Below are 24278 nucleotides of genomic sequence, written 5' to 3' on the forward strand. Positions count from 1 at the left end.
TCGATCAAAATACAGCTTTTGCACACATGATGCAAGGAATCAGATACGCTGACAAGATGTAGCATGATCTTGTCAACTAGGCTATACAGCAATTAGCAAATTTTTCCAGTAACATGCGCTTGATTATGGCCACTACGCATTTACTGTATGGGTAGCGAGTGACTGCCAACCAGCATTTCAACGTTGAATGTCAATCGTGTGCCGGGTGAACTAGACTAGCTAGACTACTGTAGTATGCAGCTAGCATAGAAGAAAGTTAGAGCTACGTAACTAGCTAATGTGACAAGACTGAATTTAAAAGTACAAAAAACACACCAGGGACACCGGCAACCCTGCGCCAGGTAGAGCCATATATATTTTTGTTAACGTCTCTTTAATCGTACAGAGAAGTATAAAACAGGACTGGGTGTGTAGACACATATACACAGTTTCTCCTCAATCTTGAAACCAAGAAAATGTTTACAATGAGCAATGGTTGCTACGTTACAAAAAACAAGAAACCAATCCGATTGGCCAACACCAGCGTTCAACGCTCCTCATTTACATAAAGATTAACTTCCAACGCTCTGCTCCACTCGCCTTCCCACAATGCCCTACGTGAGCATCAACGCCTGGTTTAATTGAAAATTAATTGGAAGCCGACGCCCCGCGCAGCCCGCTCCACTGCAGTGTGAACGCACTGTAAGAGCTTCTAAGGAGCGTTCTAAGAGTGTTCTAGAGCGCTCTTAGAACGTTCCTAAGAAGCTCTTAGCGTTAACAGCTTCTTAACAGATCTGGGAAACGCGGCCATTAAGGGGCAAAACATTTAAAAGGGTTAGAACGAATTAAAATATAAAATGGCTCTAACATAACACTTTAACAGTTATGAAATTAAATAAGATACCCTTTTCATTCTTCTTTTTTCTCCTTTTTCAACTGTGAGAAAATATTCCAATGCATAACAATGACAGATATACTTTTAACACTGTCTCAACATTTTGGTTTCAAAGCAACACTTTTTTTCACCTTCATACTGCTGACATACTTTTGTCTGCTATGATATTGATAACTGTTATGCAATAAGATAATAAGATACTCTTTTCATCACAGTTATTCTATTTTAGTATATTCCACTTATTACTGCTATATCCACTAATTACTGCTAGTTTTAGTATAGTTAGTCCACATATTTAATTTTAAGATTCCTATATGTTTATTGTATGCACCTTCCTGCCAAAGCAAATTCCTTGTCAGTGCAAACTTTCATGGCAAATAAATCTGATTCTGATTCTGATTCTGGGTTTTTTACAGTAAGAAAATATCGCAATGCATAACAATGACAGATATACTTTTAACACTTTTTCTCACCATTTTGTTTTTAAAGGAAATACCTCTAACATTTTTTGTAAAACCTTCTTCACTATCCAAGCTATCAAAACAATTGTTTCAACTGCTTTCAGCAAACACACACATTTTCTTCAGGAAATGTACCTTTTTAGTTAATAAAAAGTGGGTTCATTGTTATTATTTGCTACAGAATGCTTAGCCTATCAAGATCAATACATACTTCAGAGTGGCCTACCTTAATCAATAGGCTAGGCTACTGACCATTGTTGCGTCAATTATTAACTGGCAGCATTGCCATTTTGATCATACTTTGAGTGTAAGGTGTCTTTAAGTAGCCTAACTTTATTGCTTTAGGGGAAATAGGATGAAAATATGTGCAATATTACATTGGCTATTAGACTATTACATTAACCTGTTCCAAAATATCGGTTTAGTTTCGGGGGGGGATGTAAAACACCTGGGAATAAATACATTGATTAGAATTGGGGAGCACCGAAGACCCATTTTGACCCAGGAAAACCCGGGGAGCACTGGTACTCTGAATAGGCCTAAACAAGAACAGAAACACCCCATGGCAAATCAGTGTATACACACAGGCATGCACATGCACATTAGGCATACACACAGGTTCGAAGACTCGTTCACGCCCCCTACAGTGCAATTCGTCTAGGTATACATCCGCCTTAAAATTTAAAGGTGAAAGTCATCATAGCTTGCGTAGTATAGACACAGCTCCCAACCCAACTTTGAGAATACATTAACGGCGATATTTTTTTATCGCCCGATAAGAGTCTCACGTTAACGCAGCACGTTAACACAGATAACGGACCATCACTACTAGATATCTTTCAAAATGATTACGTTAGTTGCTTCCACTTTTGTTGCAAACAGGATCGCCTTAGGTGGGTAACGTTAGCACTACAGCTTAGTGAACAAACTATCGTGATTCAACTGAGCTTCAATTAGCTCTAGCTATCTTGCTGAAAAATATATCTGGACAAACATTCAATGTGCTGTAGAGTTAATGTTACCCACCTAAGGCGATCCTGTTTGCTTCGACAACAGAAGTGGAAACAACTAGCGTAATCAATTCAAATGATATCTAGTCAATCTGTTGAAAACAGTGTTGTGTAGACACAATAGATTTATTTGTTTGTTTTTATTTCAAGTCTCCACCTTCATTGTTTCAGTGAGTGCTGTTGGCCGTGTCGCGTCTTTGCTCCGCAGCTTCACTCGTTGTAAACCAAACAATCAGCGTGCAGCTCATCTATATATTCATGAGCATACCATAAAAGGAGAAAACATAGCGTTTTTTCCCGGGAAAATTTCACTGGATGCATCAGGGGGCATAGAACAGCACCCGGGCCATTTTCAGCCCAACCAATGTTACATACCCTATTTGGAGACCATAAGGAACAGTGTGAAATACCCCCAAAAAACTGTCAATAACCCCTTTAATACCCATTTCCAGTCGTAAAAACAAAACAAATCGAACATTTGACAGTGGTGCTTCTTCCCCATTTTTGAGGTGCAGAGAAGATCTCGTCAAATCACATTATGCCCAGTTAAATGGGTTCATTGAACCTTGGCAATGGAATTCGCAGCCTGCCAGGATCTCTCCCTATGCCCTTTTCATTGCTGCCACGCCAGGCTGTTTCCTAGCCGTTTCCACGGAAACTCTGCCTGCCTAGCATCTGAAAACTATTTGGTTGTTACTGAGAACTACTCTGCTCAAGCGGTGGGAAAATTGTGGGAGATAAATAGACGGAATAAACAGACAGCTCTTCCCCTTAGCACACTGGCCTAAAGCTGTTGATGTATCTACAGGAATAAAACAGGCTTTATTGTGTATCATGTTCACACCTAAAAAGGCTTTCTACAGGATTATCTTAGGGTGCTTTTATGCAAAGATCTTCAGAGATACCTCTACTTGATGTTCATCCACAAGACCTTTGCCAAATTGTATGTCAATAACATTTAGTCAGAACAGCGAAACTGTTGCTATAGCAGCAGTGTTATGTTGACACAATGCATATTACTTCCACTGGTGACAGTTCACAGTTTTCATCTTGTGTAGTGTGTCTCTATGATTCTGATTTGTCTTGGATGAGGTAAACAGCCAGGCTTCATCACTGGAACATGTGACCATATGACCCACTCTTCCCTCAAAACCATCAGTTGGGGCCTAATTAATGACTCTTGTTGGTGATCTGAAGGGTGCTTATGCAATGTTGTTCTCTTTTGAGAGGTTATTCAGTCTGCCACAGGGAGGAATGCCAACATCCACTGGGGACTCTCCTTTGTCCCTTGGCTCCTTTATTCCTTTTGGTTTTGTTTGAGTCCACTCAGCCAGTGTCAACTTGCCCCAGCAATGAAAGGGAATCCGGTTGGACTATGGTGAAATTGTCTTTCTCACTAACAATATGCAACAAACCTGCTTAAATTGTCATTCAAGCATGAGTAAGATGGCTGTTCAGAATTAAGTTTAATTTTCATTAGGCATTTATTTAATTTTCCAAGTTTTCAAATTTAATAGCTGGGTCATTTCCTTTATGCTATATAACAGTATGAACATATAAAGAGCCATTATCTGGGGCACTGATGTAACAACTGGTATAAAATCATCGTAACTGGTTCAAGCTGCTCCTAGTCGGTTATGCACAAGGTCTTGCTGAACATCAAAAGTCATGTGAAAACATGTCTTAATTAAGATGGTCATCAGGCTGGTCAAAAACTGGTAAAGATGGTCAAGAAGTTTAAACCAGTTGCAAGCATAAGCTTTATTATTGGAGGGGGGGGTTTTAGCATGGATAAGAGGGACATCAGAAGCTTAGGTATTTCAAAGAGGGCGCCAGTTATGAAATAAAAATGGACTGTCTGGCAACTTGGCACAACGTTTCGTTGAGTCTTAGCACCTCGAAAACTACAGGATGCAGCCCTGACCCCGGAGGACTAACTATACTCCAATTGCTACTATGCGTGTTTTAGGTCTTCCCTCCATCATTCTCCAGCTCGTTCACGCCCTCTACCTGCAGTTCCTTTTAAAACACACACACAACCCGCCTCATTAACACAACTCTACTCTTAGATCAGTCACCTGAGTACTAGCACCTGTTGCCTATTAACACTCCCCATTTAGTACGCCTATTTGCCCTTCCTGCTTTGTGAGGTATTTGTAGCATTCATTACCAAGCCGTTTAGATTTAGCCCTTGTTCCCTGTCTGTTGATTACCGTGTATGACTCCTGGGGCCTGTACTACGAATCAAGTTCAACATGCTCTGGATTACTTTCAGTTACCCGGCTACGCGAAGCCTAACAATCGCAATCACGATAAGTGGTATCACGACGGCGGTTATCATCTCTCTAACTCAACCCAGATCTTTCCAATCTACAGACGTGCGCGTTCACATAAAAGGGCGGTGTTTGCACCGTATGTCCAATCGCAAACATGGACAGAACAAGAGCCGCATATTTTACTCAGGAGGAGCAAACGATAATCATGGAAACTTATCAAACCTATAAACACATTATTCTGGCAAAGAGTAACACCGTCGCTGCTGCCAAGTCAAGAAAAGAAAGCTGGCAGAAAATTGCCGACGCTGTTAATGCGTACGTTACATGACTTATTGATATCACTGGCCCAGGCACAAGATCTTAATTAATTACACTTGTGCGTTCCATAACGTTAAACTTATGTTGCTGTAATATTTTAGTTGCAACCCTGCCAGTGCCAAAAGGTCCTGGGAGCAAATAAAAAACAAATATAAAAACATAATTCAAACCGGTAAGTAGCAGTAGGCAAGACTTGCACATATTTTAAGGCCAACAAGTACAAGGCTGAGTTGCCTGAGTCAGTCCCTTTTGTAGGATATTGGTATTAGGGCCCATAGTACAATGAAATCGCTTGCAGCCAACAGGAAGAAAAATGCCTCGAAGAAAACTGGAGGTGGCCCTCCTCCACAGGACTTCACTCCTGCCGAGGAGCTGGCCCTCTCCAGCAATGAGGGTCGCCCAATGATGGAAGGAGTGGAGGGGGGCATCTCTTCGGACCCTGGTGGCAGCAGATCCGACTCCCAGGCATATGTACAGGGTAGGTTTCAAGTCATCTATGTGACCATGTCCATTCAGCAATTATTTGTGAATATTGTAGGATCCAAGAGGCTGGATATCGAGCACAAGAGGTTTTTAATGAAGAAAACAAGGCTGGAGATAGAGAAACTGCAATATGAAAAGAAGGTAGTACATGACTGAATGTATGAATGACTTACAATCAACTTAGTTATACTGACATTCTTTTTCTGTGTTCCTAGGAAAGGGAGAATGCATGAGGAGGATGTCTTTTGTTTTCTATGTTTTTGAGTTTTTATACCTTTTTTGTGGCTTGTCCCAAAGATTTATTTTGTGCCTTAGTCCTTTGAGGGGGTTTTCAACATTTCTTTCTTTCAACGTTCTATTTATTGTTTGTGAAAATTGAAATAAATGTAAAAAAACATCAAAATTCAATGAAAGTAGTGAAATTCTTTATTTAACTTGTGAAGAGCATTGCAAAGTACCATACACATTGTTCTTTTTGGTTTGAAATGTTTTGGTTGAAAGAAACCCCAATTTCTGATATTGAAATTATTAGAAAATGGGTCAAAGCAACCCAAGGACAAAGGGGTCAAGGGGAGACAGCCCAGTGAATAGGAATAACATAACATGAAACCTCCCCAGTTGATAATTGGGTAAAATATTGTTTTCAATACTAACTTCCTGTAAATGTATGTTTCAATGAGCAAATGATGCATTAAGTTGTAAAATATGATGTAATTTGCATACATTTCCAGCACGGAATTCAGAACATTGGATGAAGACAGAATGCAAATCCTTGTTTCATTTTGTCACCATAATTAAGAGTCCAAAGTTTCTACAGAGGGCACTCTGGATATCTTTCATCACGCCATAATCCGAATATGGTGGCAACATTAAATACATTTATATTTAGTCATTTAGCAGACACTCTTATCCAGAGCAACTTACAGTAAGTACAGGGACATTCCCCCAGGGCAAGTAAGGTGAAGTGCCTTGTCCAAGGACACAAATAAAATCTACATAGCTCAAATGCTATGGAACCAAAATAGCCCAACTGAAAAGTAAAAGGTAAAGAATGCCGCTACATGACTAAATGTAAAGAAAAATGGCTTAGCCTGTCTCCCCTTAAACAAAAAACTGCCGCGTTATAGCGTCTCTCACGGCCCTGCCAGTAGGGTAGTCGAGGGTGATGGGGTCTACCACATCTGGGGGTTGCTGGCTGACAGGTGGGGCTCTCTCCCTTCTTATGGAGGCCACATTGTGGAGCACGGCACAGGCTGTCACCACTTGACAAGCCCGGTCTGGGGCCACTCGGAGGCCACGCAGGCAATTGAAGCGTGCTTTGAGGATTCCAAAGGTCATCTCTATCTTAACCCTTGTCCTGCTAAGGGCCACATTGAAAGCAGTCTGTGGCCGTGTGTTGGGGTCAGGATAGGGGGTCATCAAAAAGGGCTGGCAGGCGTACCCTCGGTCCCCTACCAGCAATCCACTAAGAGCCCTGAAGAAAAAAATAATATTAGCATAATCGGTATAACAAAATGTTACTTACAATTGCCATACCTTGCTCTAGTCTGTGGCACAGTGCAGACTCCCTAAAGATCCGGGAGTCATGGACTGACCCAGGCCACTTTGCCTCAATGCTGGTCACCAAGCTCTGGTGGTCACAAGTCATCTGCAAAATAATCTTGTGTTAAAATCCATCCACATAACAGCACTAACGTGGGGGATACATCAATGTGAATTAGAAGGACTCCTCCTTTATCAGTATGACCAAACATGTGTAGCCTGTCCTTTATGCTTTACCTGAACGTTGATGCTGTGGAATGACCTGCGATTTATAAAGTCGCCTTCATTCTCCCCCAGTGATGCAGCAATGGGGATATGGGTGCAATCTATTGCCCCAATCACCCTTGGGAAGCCTAACGAGTATGTTAAAGCAAGCACCACCTTGCGAATAGTGCGGCAGACCGTGTTCTTGCTTATGTTCTCCGCATCACCCACACTGTACATGAAAGTACCTGTTGCGAAATACCGCAACGCTACGCATACAGTCTGTGGGACTGTGAGCGCACGGCTTCGATGTGTCGCATTTGCAACATACGGCTCAAGAAGCTGGCACAGATAGGTCATTCCCTCAGCTGAAAATCTATATCTTTCATAAAGATGGTCATCGTGGAATGCCAACGGGTTCTGCCGGTCTCTAAAAGTTCTGGCTCTTCTGAGCGCACCTCTCACTATCCGCGCACCAAGCTCCACGGGTTCTTCTACGAACGGTGACGCCATTATCCTCTCAAGAATGAGTTAGTGGGCGGGGTTTTTATACCGGTTGATCTCTGATCTCAAACTTATCCTGCTCCCGACCAGGTTAGCCGTTCAGCATGTGTTACCATGGCGATCTACCCCGGTAACAAGTGATCCACCGTCGTAGTACAGAAAACCCTGGGTTGAACCTGAAGTTATCTCGCTAACGCCAAATCTTGATTCGTAGTACAGGCCCCTGGACCGTTTATCTGACTACAGTTTGTGCCTTATCCTTCTGCTCTTTGTATTTGACCTGCCCTGGACCGTTTTTGCCCTGGATTGCCCTACTAGCTTGTCGTCTGGTACCTTTGCCCTGTCATCCTGCCTCACCGTGTACCGAACTCTGCCTAGCATAATTTTTGCCTTCTGCCTGCTCCATTTTGTGCTTGTAATAAGTGTGCGCTCTGCGCTTGTATCATGTACCCCAGTCTCCGCTGACTATTTGTTCCAGCGTGCAGCTATTTCTGAGGAACTGAAGGGATCAGGCCAGCTCTTACGTTACCGAGCAATGTGGCAGACTCTAAAACAGAAGTACTTGGTTATAGTCAGAAGAGATGATGTGATGCCCATAATGGGAGAACTGGATCCGTCTGCAATAGAGAATCGCTCCAGACACAGATTTGTCTGAAGAGAATACCACTCAATGGGACCCAACGAAGTCTGGCATGTTGATGGTTGGATGGCTTCTCCAGAAAAGTTGTGGCTAAAATGTGGAAAGTCCAACAGTGATCCTGGGATCATTGCTCAAAATTACATGCAGTGGGTAGCTGAGTTTGGAGATGCACAGACTGGAGCACAAAAAAATTGACTGATGGCAACAATTCACTGTTCCTTGAGATCAGACCACGCAGATGAATTTGCAGGAGCCAAATGCAACATGTATGGCACTTCAACATCCAACCAACGCATTGACTGGTGGTCTTACTTTCAGAAACAAAACTTTGTGGCTTGTATTACAGTTTTTTACAATCGCTATGACAGTTTTCTTAAGTCTTAACGCACCAACACACCTATCACACACAATTGACAAAACTGTTAGTTTCATGCTCAAAATCACACATTGTAAACTAAACTCAAACATTAATTGTCATATGTTACGTCCCTAGTGGTTCTGTGTCCGTATGTCTATTTGTTTGTGGTTTTTGTGTGTGGAGGGGGGTGTATTTTCCTTTAGATCTGTCATCCTGGGCAGGATGGCGTCAGTTGCAGTGGCTGATTGGTCAAAGTCCCTGATCAGGACTCCGCTCCACTCTCCCTCGTCAGTGGCTGCAGCTGTGTTCTGTGTACCTGACAAATAAAATACTTGAACTTGAGGTATGTGTCAGGTCTCACAGTATATGGATTATAGATTGTGTTTGCAATGCAGTTTCTTTTGAAGCCTCTACATTTTTGTTTTGTTGGGTTTTGTAAATGCATCCATTTTGTTTCTTTTGCTGCTTAAATTCAAAGAAAAAAAATGAATGACCCATCTTAGAGTAGTTTTATAGAATGTACGGTTACTGTATTGAAAAAAAGAAGACAGAAACATAATTGCTGCAGTAAAGGCTTCATTTGCAACAGGACATTACTGCAAGAAATATACAATATTGCTTCCATTTACAGTATTACCCTAGCTCTGACCCTTGTCTGAGCACCACCACACATTATAACTCCTCTCCCTTGGCCTGGTACTTGTCTTCCCCTCCTTTGTGCAGGCATAACTGTATTCGTACTTTCCTCGTGTTGCTCTATATTGTTATTTTTTCACACAAGATCAGCCCAAAGAGGTCCTCTTTATATGTACCATATGGTCATGTGATTGAAAGAACCTCAACATCTGAGTATTTCCTAGTTGGGAATCAGCTGTGATTTAGATTATTTGCATAAGTTCAACCACCTGTTTCTCAGTAGCAATAGAATTAAATACAGGGGATATATTTGTGTTTCAATTCACACTAGAGAGCATACAATTTCTGGGGAAATTGTGAGGGTGTGCTTGCGGCTGCCCCAGCTGCCCATAGTCTCCTGGTGTTTACATTTTTAAAAAAGCATTTAAGTGTATGACTGCAGTTTTGACCATTGTGTTCCCGTGATAATAATTGTGTAAGAATTTTGTAAGAATTACATGTATCACTCAGATGGAGGAGAGGTGATACTAGTTGGTTGGAAGAGAAGGAGGCCAAATGTAGCTCATGAAGATGTAGCGCTCAGTAGGTAACTTAGTAAATTGTAATCAGATATAAACAACTTGTTGGTTGCCCAACAAGAGGAACACACAGCATCTGCTTCTTCAACTCCTTAATCCTTTCGAGGCACCTGTTGCACCTGGTCATGAGGTTGTAGGCCATGGGATCTCTAATATTGCATTTGTCTAATTATGTGTAGGACAGTGTTTCTCAAGTGGTAGGACATATTGATTCATAAAAGCATCTTAATGTATCAACGTCAATATATTAATGTTTTCTGTTATTTTAAAGCAAGCTCAGAGACGTATGAATGTGGAGTTGCTCGCTATATAGAGTAGGACACCTTGAGCTGAGCTCACAATGTAGCCTACGTGACGCAGCTTTTTATGACACACTTCAAATATGTAAAGATGGTACCATTTAACCCTGTAAGACCGCATGGTTGTAAAATTACAATGGCACTTTGAACGGTCTAATTGTTCATTTTTTTACATTTTGGGTGTGGCTTTTAAAAGAGTCGTTGTTGTGTGTGCTGTGGCTAGCACAGGAGTTGTCGGAGACCGTCTTGGATGTTTCCCAAGAACACATTGTTTCCAACGTGATCAAGGTGGACACCGTCGGGTCGGTACATCCACACGAAACTGTGTCGTATTTGGGGGTGTTGAATGCTCCCCATCCCACGGTCGGCCAGGAAGCTAGACACCGCTGCGTTGACTCGACGTCTTGCCCTGTCAATACCAGAAGCGCTGGTGCTCATCTGATACCTCCAGACGCAGCGTTCCAGGATATCCGAAAACACCTGGGGCCTCATTTATCAACCGTTCGTACGCACTAAAATGTGCCTAAACCATGCGTACGAATGAATCCACGCAAAAGTTGAGATTTATCATGCCAAGAGATTTCTTGGAAGTGTGCGTAAATCTAAGAATGGTCAATACTATGCGTAGCTGAGTACGAACAATTCCAAGTGGTGAAACAAGGCAATTGCGTCGTGATCACGGGAACTCTATGTAAGCATATAAGATTGAAATCAATAATGAAACCATTTTGCAAGGATTTCCATAAAATAAAATAAATCATGAAATATTGTAATGATATAGCCTAATTGAACACCATAAGGGGAGTTGTAAATATTGGCGAATTGATGTAATGTAGTGTAATGTTACAATATGCTTGTGGACCACTATAAAAGACAGTCAATTAACACGGAATATCTAAGAGAGGATGGCAGATCTAGCTGTGTTGGAAGATTTAGCACACGCCGCATTTCGCCGAGAGCGCATTTTCAGAGACAGATATGACTTATTTGCAGAAAGTAATGAATGGCTCATTAGTAGATATCGTTTCCCTAAACCCATTTTAGTGGAATTATGCAAGGATCGCTCGTCTCAACTTGTCCACCTCCAGTTGGAGCAATGTCTCGCCTGTGTGCGGCTACGGCCTTTTTTGCACTTGATTTTAAATCAAACCACTTTTTTTTTATATCTGCCAATGAGCGCCTCTGAGAAGATGCTGCGTTAACAGTAATCGCTACCTTTTTCCAAAGCATATTCTTTTTTTTGTTGGTCAAAACACCGCTTAGTGTTCCAAATAAAACTTTGTGGTTGCACTCAACCTCCTACACTAAAACCTCAATTTCATTTAGCGAAAAATTATTTTTCTTTCCTTTCTTTTCTTGCTCCATTTTCATTACCAATTTCTAGTTGAACTTGTTAGCTCCATTTTTATTGGTGGTGATTCAACTAATTTAGATAATACGGGGCGTTTTGTATGCAAAAGCTTGTGTTCGTGCACGAGTTTATAGACTAAGAACAGGTGAGATTTATCAAGGATAATCTCCTAGAAGTGTGCGTACGGCGCTCGTACGAATGTTTGATAAATCGCACCTTCAACTGTTCGTGGGAATATTCCAAACCTCCACGTAAGAACAATTTCTACGCACGCTTGATAAATGAGGCCCCTGGGGCCTCATGTATAAAGGATTGCGCAGCTTTCATACCAGAAGATGGCGTAAAATGACGAAAAGTACCTACGCACAAAAATATTCACATGTATTAAACCGGTCGTACGCCAGGTCCTGCGCACCTTTCCTTTATAAATCACAATCAACGTGAGATTGACCGCACGTGAAGGAGCCACTGACCCCGCCTTGCCTCCTCCCATAAATTAATATGCAGATGGACTATAAATGCGCTCCTGAGGTCATTTTGTTGTCTGAATTACCGTATTTATTCGAATAAACGCCGCCCTCGAAGAAACGCAGCACCAAAAATGAACGTTAAACGCTGCAGCGTTTATTTGAAGAAATACGGTGACTGTGAGATCGCGGTTCTGACAACAGAGGTGGAGGCGAGAAAATGTGTCCTGTTTGGCGGCCTGTCATCAGGTATTAGTGACAAAAGACAGCACTTTGAGATTTAGCTAAATGTAAAGTGCATTACAAACAAAATTATCATTATTATTATAGGGCCATCAATGCTGTGGGTTCAGAGAACCGGACCATGGCAGAAATTAAGAAGAAATGGTCCGATATAAAACTTTAAATGAAGAAACGAGTGGTGGCGCATCGTAACAGCATGATTTTGTCGTTCGTTTGACAGCCTCAAGTTTAACAGAAGTTATTAAGTGGTGGCGGTATAAACAGAAGGCTATATAGCATTTCCCGTTTTGGGTTTTGGCATTTTGATATGATCATCCACATGAATAATCAAATGTTTATTTTTATGTTTTAGTCATAAATAGTCATAATAGTCAATGTCATAAACGTACTAGTGGAAACTTTCTTTTTTAATGTTTGGTGAGTCTCGGCACGTTTCAGTTAGAATTCGCCATGTTACAGAGCCAGACAAGACTTTGCGGACGGTCCGCACATTCTCACGTCAAGTAAATCTTTATACATCACAAAGTGTGCGTGAAAACCATTGTACGCAAGCTTTTTGTGCGTACGCAACGTTTATACATGAGGCCCCAGCAGAGTTCAAGTTCAAGTTCAAGTCTTTTATTTGTCAGGTGCACAGAGCAACACAAGGTTAGACTGGGCACTGAAATTCTTAAGACAAGACAACGCAAGCACTTGGCATAACATAACATATAAGTACACAGAACAAATTTACATCTATGCTGAGCTTAGATAAGTGAACTTCCTAAATATACAGATAGCAATAAATAAACGACTATACTAACCCTAACACTAAAACTTCCTAAATTACAGATAACAATAAATAGTACGCTATACTAACCCTAATACACAAAAAAAAAAAAAAACCTGTTACAACCCTATAAACTAATCTAACCTAAATGGAGTACAGTGCAGTAGTGCAAATTTACAGATCAGTGACTTTGTCAATGACCAAACAGGAGCCTGGTGGCGAGGTACAGTAGTGCAATGTTACTGAAAGAGCAACCAGTAGCTGAAAGTGACAGTGTATAAGTGACTAGTGTGCAGTAAAAATGTCCATATCAGTGTCCATTGAGAAGCCTGATGACCCTTGGGTAGAAACTGTTGTCCAGTCTGCGTGTGCGCGACCGGATGCTGCGGTAACGCCTGCCAGAAGGCAACGGGGTAAAGAGACTGAAGGATGGGTGGGAACAGTCTCTTAGAATCCTGCTGGCTTTCCTAAGGCAACGTGTGTGGTAGGTGTCCTGTAGGGCTGGGAGCTTCCTGCCGATGATGAACTCAGCAGAACGGACCACACTTCGTAGGGCCTTGCGGTCCCGGTCTGTGCAGCTCCCATACCACACTGTGATACAACCAGTCAGAATGCTTTCTATAGTGCATCTGTAAAAGTTAGTAAGGATGACTGAGTCCATACCAAACTTCTTCAGTCTCCTCAGGAAGAAGAGGCGCTTACGGGCCGTTTTGACCACCTTGTCCGTGTGAACAGACCAGGTGAGGTCATTGCTGATGTTCACCCCGAGGAACTTGAAGCAGCTGACCTTCTCCACTTCCGATCCATTGATGAATAGGGGTGCATGCTCCTCCTCCTGCCGCCTCCTAAAGTCCACAATCATCTCCTTGGTCTTGCTGATGTTAAGAGAGAGGTTGTTGTCCTGACACCATGATGTCAGGGTGTCAACCTCCTCTCTGTAGGCTGACTCGTCACTGTCAGAGATGAGGCCCACGATGGTTGTGTCGTCAGCAAACTTAACGAGGAGGTTGGAGCTGTGCGTAGCCGCACAGTCGTGGGTGAACAAGGAGAACAGGAGAGGGCTGAGCACACAGCCCTGGGGGGTGCCTGTGTTGGTGATCAGTACAGATGAAGTGCGGTCACCGATTCTCACCACCTGTGGCCTCCCCGTCAGGAAGTGGAAGATCCACTTGCAGAGGGAGGTGCTTAGTCCCAGGTCCACAAGCTTGGAGACCAGTCTGGAGGGGATGATGGTGTTGAATGCAGAGCTGTAGTCAATGAACAGCATCCTCACATATGTATTCCCCTTGTCCAGGTGGGAGAGAGCGGTGTGCATGGTCAGAGCGATGGCATCGTCTGTAGACCTATTGGACCGGTATGCAAACTGCATAGGGTCCAGTGTGGGGGGCAGCGAGGAGCAGATGAATGATTTGACTAGCCGCTCGAAGCACTTCATGATGATAGAGGTCAGTGCTATTGGGCGATAGTCATTCAGACATGTGACCTTGGTGTTCTTGGGCACAGGGATGATGGTGGTCCTCTTGAAGCAGGTGGGGAGTACAGACAGGTTAAGGGAGAGGTTGAAGATGTCACTGAAGACCCCTGCCAGCTGGTCAGCGCAGCCCCTAAGGGCCCTACCTGATATGCCGTCTGGGCCAGGTGCCTTGCGAGGGTTGATCTTCTTAAAGCATAGCCTCACCTCAGCTACAGTTAGTGTAGGCACACCACTGGCTTGGCCTTCAGGTAGCTCCACTGCAGGGGGTTCACTGTCCCTCTCAAAGCGAGCGTAGAAGGAGTTCAGCTCGTCTGGCAGTAGGACAGAAGACTGGGTCTCATTGTAGCCTCTCCCTTTGTATTCTGTAATGGCTTTAAGTCCACTCCACATGCGCCTGGGGTCAGAGCCATGGTAGCTGGACTCCACCTTGGTCCTGTAGGCCCTTTTCGCTGCTTTGATGGCCTTCAGAAGGTCGTATCTGGCCTTCCTGTACTCATCAGGGTCCCCAGAATTAAAGGCGACAGTACGGGCTCTCAGCTTGGCCCGGACCGCGGCATCAACCCAGGGCTTCTGATTTGGGAAAGACCGGACAACCTTCTTGGGGACAACGTCATCAATGCAGTGCTGGATGTAGCTGGAGGCAGTGTCTGAGTATTCGTTAATGTCCCCATCTGCTGCGTCCCTGAACATCAGCCAGTCAGTGGTGTCAAAGCAGTCCTGGAGGGTCGCCACACACTCGTCACTCCATAGGTGAACTGACCTCTCAACCGGTCTGACCTGTTTGAGCTTTTGTTCATATGCGGGGAGAAGAAGAATGGAGGTGTGATCAGCCTTCCCAAAGGCAGGGCGGGGGAGGGGTTTGTAACTGCCCTTGAATGTTGTATAACAATGGTCAAGGATCTGGTCTCCACGTGTGAAGAAGTCAATGTGCTGATAGTATTTGGGCAGGACTTTCTTCATGTTAGCTCTGTTGAAATCACCAACAACAATGAAGGCTGCCTCTGGGTGCACATTTTCCAGACCATTGATAATCCCATACAGTTCATCCAAAGCAGCGGCCTTGTCTACCTGGGGGGGGATGTAGACTGCACTCATGACGACCGCAGTGAATTCCCGAGGTAGATAGAAGGGTCTGATTTTTACAGTTAGCAGCTCAAGGACCGGAGAGCAGTGAGATGCTAATACCGCTACATCCGTAGCCCAGAGAGAGTTAACCATAACACAGACCCCTCCGCCCCTGCACTTCCCTGAGTCAGCTGTTCTGTCCTGGCGGTATATGGTGAATCCCGACGGGGTAACCGCTGCGTCGGAGATCTCCGGAGACAGCCAGGTCTCAACGAACGCCAGTACACAGCAGTTCCTGATGTCCCGTTGGAATTTGACACGAGCGTTAAGTTCATCCATTTTGTTGTCGATGGACTGAACGTTAGCTAGTAAGATGGTTGGAAGAGCAGGTTTGAAGCATCGTTTCCGAGTTCGAACAAGGACTCCAGCACGCCGGCCACGTTTCTTCTTTCTCCGTCTAGCGGGTAAACAGAACGGCGAAACAGCAAAGGGCCAGCTGCAGTCCGAGCTCGCACTCCGAGAAGTGGAATTAAAGTTCGTAAAATGATCCTTGCCAAGTGACAACTTAATGTCCAGAAGTGTCTGCCGGTCGTACTGAATAAACGACAATATAACATTGACAAAACAAGTAACGAACACTAAAAAGACTAACAAAAAGCTGGGTTTTTGCGGAGCTCTTGTCGACGCAGCCATCGCGTAGGCGCGCCGGAAGTCGTTTTGGGAAGAGTGTTTGGGAACATCTCCATGATGGCCCCCAGGTCTCGCTTCATCCGCCTCGTCAGGTGTAGCCCAGTCACTTGGCTGAGGTCGTTTCCCCCGGCGTGGAGCACCATTATGTCCGGGCTGGGAAGCATGCCACACTTCTCACGGAGCTTAGGCACAAGGTCTGCCCACCTCATGCCCCTCACCCCTACCCATTCAATATGGCACTCCAGTGCAAGGTCGGGGTACAGTCCGACTTCCTCCGCGTGTTGCGCAAGCCAGTATACCAACGAGCTGCCAACGATCCAGACGTGGGGACAACTTTGGTTTTCCATGGTGTGATATCATCCAACATCCAACATCTGCCTCTAGCTGGCTTCCCGCTTTTCAAACAATGCAAGGCTAACATCTGCTTGTTTATTTGCCGCCTGTGTCTGTGTTGTTTTTATTCACAATATTCTCATTGGTTGGCCTAGAAGACAAATAGCTCTATATTATTTCTGAGACACTCGTGTCCTATTTTGTAATTTTACCACCATGATCGGCATCATTTGAGTAATGAGGGCAAGCACAGGCTTATTGATTACTTAAAAAACGTTTTGTTTCATTATGCAAGATAGAGGAGCCTAGTTAGAGAAGGATTGCACAAAGAATGCTCCTGCAACAAGTTGTTACTTCCCCTGCAAGAGGGAATGGTGATCAGCAACCTCATAGTTGAATCAAAACGAATACATTTGGCAGACCGGTGTAAAAATGGACCTAATCTCTATGATTTAAACGTCATTGTAAGTTTTGCCCTTCTTGTGATATTTTCAGGCATTTATAGCTTACTCATATTGCATTCATTCATTAATAAAGAACCCCCTTTGAAGCTTATTTTAACAACGACGTTACCAGCAGTAGCTATCTCAGATGGAATCGCGATTCAAATAGTAGGCTACCATAGGCTAACTGAAAATATGCCCCCAAAAACGTAAATAAGATTGACATTTATTTAGGGGAAAATCATTCATTCATAAAAATGTCAGTGGTAGCGATCATTGTCAGTAACAAGGCAAAATGCGATATAGCCCTGCTGTGTGGAGAAGCTGCCCCGGTAAATTGTAGGCTACTACTACTACTAGACTGTCTTGGTAGCGATTGCGTTGGTTGAATTCGATTGAACATTACTTCCGTTGTACGGTCTAGGCTGAAATGAATTATTTTCATGAACAGATTGACAAAGTTTAGGCTGTGGCAATGGAGTTCAGGTTAGTAGTCACTAGTCAGATAGTTTCACCTATTGAAATACTTTTTATTTAAGTAAGGGTACAGTAGTGCCGAACATGTGCCGCCGTTTGACTTCCTAGTACTGTAGCTAAACAGCTGTGGAGATGTTTTTGTTAGCTACTAAACTAGGCTACAGCAATGCTACACTGGTTTGAAACCACAGGTAATGATCATTTCACCCACAAATCGTTTACTTGTAATCTAATGTCATAATAAATCCTACAACGAAAATGTATTTGTGAGGAATGTTTATTTTAACGATTGAAAACAGATGCATCATATACCGCTGTAGTATGTGTTGCCCGGGCAACAGAGGCTAATGTCATGATGCTAATTAGCATTAATACTTCAGTGAAATGGTAGACTACTGTTTCCGAAAGTAGATGTACTTCCTTAATGATATTAGCTTGTATTGTACAATACACATTACAATTGTGTGTCATATCACAAAGTAAAATGAGCAAATAGTTATCACCCAGGCCTCTTTGCTTGTGGCGTTTCTGCAGCTGCCTTGCAGTAAAGCAGTTAGCCTAGCCATCTCCCAGAAATTAACGAGCTGCTAAACTAATGTTCTGCTAGAGATAGTCACGCGAGTTTTCGTGACGTTAGTGGCGTCAGTGACTGTGGCTAGCAAGTTAGCCACCGTTAGCTTCACTTTTCGCCACTAAAACGTAATTTCTACTTAAACCGTGCAACGGAACGTAAATCCCAATACAAGCAACTCAATTCCTACCAAAACGAAACGTTTGACACCGAGGTTGTCTATGTAGTCCAAATATTAACAAAGTTTTAGGGGGGCAAAAATAAATAATATTAATAATAATATATATGTGAGATAACAATGGTTTGTGCTCGCCGAAGGCAAATATGAACTAGCCTGTCTTCCAGCCCAACTTAGTCCCGCCCACAAAAATTGGTCGGGAAGTTGGGTCTGGAGGGGCTTGTATTGGGGACAAACTATAGACCAATTATTTGTTTGTAAACAATCGGGATGCGCGCGCACTGTGGCTGCAGAAAACCGGGAAAGGATAGCATTTTAAATGGCAAAAGGACCACACGGATAATACAAATAGTTAGATTTAAAAAGACCAAAAGCGTTGAGGAGGACATGCCTTTAGGAGAGAAACCGATTACCCAATGATCTGTCGCATCAGAATTTTGATTTGGGTCACGAAAGTCTTGAAATTTGAGTGAGAATGTCGCCCGGTACAGACCGCATAGTCGAGCGGCAACCATGTCTTCACGTCATGTCACAAAGTTCATAATTTTACACTTTTACAATCAATTCTACATTTAAAAAGTCGAGCAGGGCAGCTTTCAAGAGATATGGGAATTCTGCTTTTAGTCAGCCGGTCCGATTATTTTTCTGATTTGTTTAAACTGGCAATCTGAGTGAGACTACATCCCAATTACACTGTTTTGACGTTAGCCTCAGTCAGACTCGCTCACTGGCAGTGTGCACAATGTTGTATTTCACTCCATTCTACACCAGAAACGTCAGGGAGTACTGCCTAATGTAGATACGAGTCTGGTGAAGATAGCCAGAATCTCGGATTTCTTTAACCTGTCTGTTTCATTCGTCATTTGCCTAAGAAAGCGACCTCCGTTAGCCAGGATAGTTTTGCCCGATCACTTGGACAGGCTATTTAAGGGTATCGGGGTCAAGTGACTTTTGTGCATAGACAAGTGAACGTAAATGTATTTGTCCAAAGGCCAAGAGCCTCAAAAAGTTCATATCAAGCCCTGCAATCCAGTGGCCAGAGATATATGATGACCTGAACGACACTCCAAGAGTAATAGAACGGGAAGAAGTTCGTCTTTTGCAACCCACATGCGCAATTGAGCCTGCTTGACAGTTGTGTGACGTAGGGTGATAATTGGTCTATATAAAACCATGAGCTGGGCGGACCAATGAAATTGCCAGGGCAGGCTTTATACGAATATGGACAGATGATCAACAGTAACGTAATCAACAATGTCACGAAAAAGCGCTTGGGTTTAATTCGTTTTTAACAAACAACATATTACATTGCTCTGATTGGTTGTAGGTCTATCCAATTGAGCGAAGAGGCATTTGTTTTACGAGTTCGGTTGAGAGGAGCCAGCTGAGGTGGCTCGGGCATCTGATTAGGATGCCTCCTGGACGCCTCCCTGGTGAGGTGTTCCGGGCACATCCCACTGGGAAGAGGCCCCGGGGAAGACCCAGGACACGCTGGAGGGACTATGTCTCTCGGCTGGCCTGGGAACGCCTCGGGGTCCCCCAGGAAGAGCTGGTGGAAGTGGCCGGGGGGAGGGAAGTCTGGGCCTCCCTGCTTAGGTCGCTGCCCCCGCGACCCGATCCCCGGACAAGCGGCAGATGACGGACAGAAGGACGGAGTTCGGTTGAAACACGCCACATAGTCACAGCCCAACGGAGAGTTGTGCTAACTGTGTTAAGAGTTTAGGAAACTTGTTAAAGGCATTGAAAAAACTGTCATAGCGATTGTGAAAAACTGTAATAGTTCTTTATTGATTGTGTCTAGCTAAAAGGGCAGAGGGCAAGTGTACAGCAGCTAAATTGGTCAATAAAGTAGCTAGCTTGCGATCGAGTTTCAGGGTACTTGCTGCCGTGCAGACCCTGCTTTGTTTACATAATTAGGGTCATTGTCAGCCTTAGCATATTTAAGGCGGCCAGCATTGCATTGGCAGCCTTCTCTGGCAGCCTCTGTCGGACAAAGAAAGAGTCTACCTGTGGGTAGTAATGGGGGAAACAAAGCTTTCCGAAGCAACAAGCTATTTGACACAATTGTGTCGAAAAACTATCGCTTTTTCGTATCTATCTTGTGAGGGAAGGAATCAAGTGACGTCAAGTCCTCAAGACGTCAGTCTAACAATCGTCATTGACAACTTGATAAATAAAGGTTATGTGACAAATGTGTCGATGTGTAAGTGTCAAATATGTTATCATATATCTTGTTGTATTATAAACAACATAACATCTTTGCAATTATACATTCATAATATTTATGTTCCGGTTCTTATAGCAATATTCACGTAAACAGTTTGGTTCAGTATGGCCTCATGGTAAGAGCTCTGCCTTTCAGACTGATCTTGCAAGTTTGAATCTTGGTGACCTTGTTTTAGAGGAAATATATGCTTAATGAATACATTATTATTTGATAATGTAGACTAGCGTCTCAGGTTTTGGAACATGTTTTTGAAACATGGAAAGGCATGGACACATTTAAAGGCTGGAAAAACTAAATGTAGCCCATGTGCTTGTGTAAACAATGCAAGGTGTTGATTACAGAACTGGTCAATTGGGGATGATTCAAAGATTTTTATTCAGGAAAAGTATTTTTTCCACAGTCCTAGCACTCAAACGACTTATTTTCTTGCTTACAATCTCACCAGGCACTGATGTTGCTGGCATGTGTAAATCAATTATACAAATTGGGATAAACTGTTTGTCTCATGGCCCAGTATGCCAATGGATCCTCCCCTCTGGGGAGGTAGGGGTCACTGAGGGTACCGCTGGACTTCCACTGTTGCATCTGCTACAGCACTTTGGACATTACGTGTTGCACCTGCCGGGAACCACGAAAAGGAAATGTTGAATTTAGTGCATGCGAAGCGCTGTCAAATTGTCAGCATTCTCAAATGATCCTCAACAATGTTTTGTAACCAACCAATGCGGCTGTCCAGTAGCTCCCAAAGGTTGTCAGTGTCCTGTACAGCCATTGATGTCCCTGGGATCTCCTATGGTGGGACTGACTGCCAAATCAAAGTGATTAATGGTGTGGTCACCAGGGCGGAGATTTCCTCAGGACATGCATTTAAATAATACAATAAAGGATCAGACAATGACAATATGATACAAAGGGAAACGTATTACCTGTGTAGTTGCAGAGGAACTCTGAATGTAGGTGGATTATTCCGCTGTGATCCTTTCTACAGCTTCTTGCACATAGGTCTGATTTCCAAAGGCTAAGGTCTTGAATCGTGGGTCCAGCACCGTAGCCATGACCTTTGAAGATGAAACTCTGCTTTTCAGAGAGCTCTACAGTTGCATGGTTAAAAGGTCAAAGGATTTCCAGGCACTGGGATACAGTCTGTAGTAGGGCTGGGCGGTGTGACGGTATATACCGTGTGACGGTAGAAATGTGTCTACTGGGAGAGATTTTGGCTATACCGTTTCAACCGCGGTATACTTTTCAGTGTTTCCCACACATAGACTAACGTGTGGCGGTGCGCCACAGAATCAACACCGGCCGCCATATATTGCGTTTGAAAAAAAAAAAAATAAAAAAACACTATTTAAGTTAAAACACGCAGCAAATTCTTTCAGCTGCATTTCCTTTCCCTGCTCTCTTTCCGTCTCTCTGTCACTTACGCGTCTTTCTCACATAAATACAGTCACAACGTCAGCACACGTAAGCAATAGTGGCGGAACCAGACTTTTATATATTGGGTGGCCAAGGGGTGGCCAGGGCTACTTCAGGGGGTCCACAGACCAAGACTGAAAATGTGTGTGTAACCTTAGCCTGGTATCTAAGCAGTGTAAATTATTCATATGATTGCTGATGAGAAATAGAAATTCTAATTCACTTAAGCCTGAGTTCTTCAGTGTGGCCTAGTATTGTTCACTAGGGTTACTTTAATCAACCAGGTTAGAGGTTAGATCCTTCTTTTACATTAAAACATAATTATTAGTGCATACTCACACAAAAAATGCCACAACCATCAAAACAATAACACTCATGAATCAACAACCAGCATTTTAAAGTGAGGCTTAATCGGAAAAAAAACTTTTGTGTAGGCTTACATGTGTGGCCTACAAACACAAGCTAAACTTGGCATGTGACTGACTGCCTAGTATGCTCTGACCTGGTGCCTGTAGCTTTGGGGAGGCAGCTGCTCTGAGGTCTTGGTGGTGGTGCAAGGACTGGGGTCTATTTCCACCTGATCCTGTTTGCTCAGCTTTTTGAACAAGTCTGCTATCTCATCCTTTCTTTTAATGTTTGAAGTGAACCGTAAGCAAAAATAACATGTAGGCCTACACATCCAATGACCCACTTTTGATCTTAAATCTTAAACATATCCCCATTATTATCTTCAATCAACTACCAGCCTTAGTTAGGCTACTAGATCATGGCTAGCCCTACTCTGAAATACGTATTTCAAACAGTCATATACAATAGCAAACAGGGTAGCTATCTGACTGCAATGTTTATCTTTTGTAACGTTAATAGATTGATAAGACATCTCATCAAGGAATCTTAGCAGTTACAGTACAAAAATAGTGTAGCGAGTAGCGACCCACACAGAAAGGCGTGTGCAAGTTAAATGTTAGGCTGTTGGTTGTTTACCAGTAGTGTTCGGGGGGTCCGACGTGCCAATCAACCTGCTGTCTGCCTGCAGTCTCTCTTTGGCATTGGTGCTAGACGTAAAGAACATCACAATCCTCCTGGCTCGTGTGCGGATGTCATGTATCTCAGGGGTGACCTCCAGTGTGTTCTTCACCACCGGGTTGAGGGTGTGGGCAAAACAAGGCACATGGCACATTCCCAGTAGCTTTGCACATAGAATCATATTGTAGGCATAGTCAGTAATTAGGCAATGAACTTTGTCCTTTAGGCCCCATTCCCCAAGCAGAACAGTCTTGTTGGCCACTTCCACCAGCTCTTCTTGAGGGACCCCGAGGCGTTCCCAGGCCAGCCGAGAGACATAGTCCCTCCAGTGTGTCCTGGGTCTTCCCCGGGGCCTCTTCCCAGTGGGAGTGCACAAAACACCTCACCAGGGAGGCGTCCAGGAGGCATCCTGATCAGATGCCCAAGCCACCTCAGCTGGCTCCTCTCAACACGGAGGAACAGCGGTTCTACTCTGACCCCTCCCGGATGACCGAGCTTCTCAGCCTATCTCTAAGGGAGAGCCCGGACACCCTGTGGAGAAAGCTCTTTTCACCAAACCGGACCCCCTCAATGCCCTGGCTGCGCCCATATATTCTGTCCATATAAGTTATGAACAGAATCGGTGACAAAGGAGTCCAACCCTCGCCAGGAACAAGTTTGACTTACTACTGGCAATGCAGACCAAACTCTGGTACAGGGACAGGACAGCCCCGATCAGGGAATCCAGTAGCCCGTACTCTCGGAGCACCCCCCACATGAGCCCCCGAGGGACACGGTCGAATGCCTTTTCCAAATCCACAAAACATGTGTAGACTGGTTGACTGGTTGGGCGAACTCCCATGTACCCTCCAGGACTCTGCCGAGGGTATAGAGCTGGTCCACTGTTCCAAGGCCAGGACGAAAACCACATTGCTCCTCCTGAATCCGAGGTTCGACAATCCGACGGACCCTCCTCTCCAGGGGTCTCATTTATAAAACTATGCGTAGGATTCTCACTAAAAGTGTACGTACGCCCAAAAGCCTAAAATGGCGTACGCACACAAATTCATATTTATAAAACCCTGCGTACGTACACCTGTATGCAATGTTCCCTTTATAAATCATTACATTTGGTGGCCGGTAGATCCCCAATTAAAAAAGACTGTGCAGTGGCGTCAACTGTGCCAGTGATACCGCGAGTCGAGATATACAATTTGAAAACAAAAGCGTTTTGTTATGAACAGTAGTCTATTAAAGTCTGGACTGATAACGAGGACGTAGAGAGTAGCGATTCACGGGAGCTTAACAACTGTATTTCCAGTTTTTGACATATGAGGATATTTGCACAGTATTAAAGAAATATATTTAGTTATACACTGTGTTCTG

General features: G+C 43.7%; 1 protein-coding gene across 1 annotated transcript; it reads right to left on the reverse strand.

Annotated features, from left to right (window-relative positions):
- Window positions 1–6412: 6412 nt before the first annotated feature.
- LOC124487513 (putative nuclease HARBI1) lies at window positions 6413–7681 on the reverse strand. The gene is made up of 3 exons (XM_047049899.1): window positions 7202–7681; window positions 6934–7070; window positions 6413–6896 (listed from the first exon to the last, which is right to left on the reverse strand). Exons 1-3 carry the CDS (start codon window positions 7679–7681, stop codon window positions 6524–6526), a joined length of 990 nt encoding a protein of 329 aa, XP_046905855.1. The 3' UTR covers window positions 6413–6523.
- Window positions 7682–24278: the final 16597 nt, after the last annotated feature.

The sequence above is a fragment of the Hypomesus transpacificus genome, chromosome 26 (assembly GCF_021917145.1).
Source record: "Hypomesus transpacificus isolate Combined female chromosome 26, fHypTra1, whole genome shotgun sequence".
In the NCBI taxonomy this organism is placed as follows: Eukaryota; Metazoa; Chordata; class Actinopteri; order Osmeriformes; family Osmeridae; genus Hypomesus; species Hypomesus transpacificus.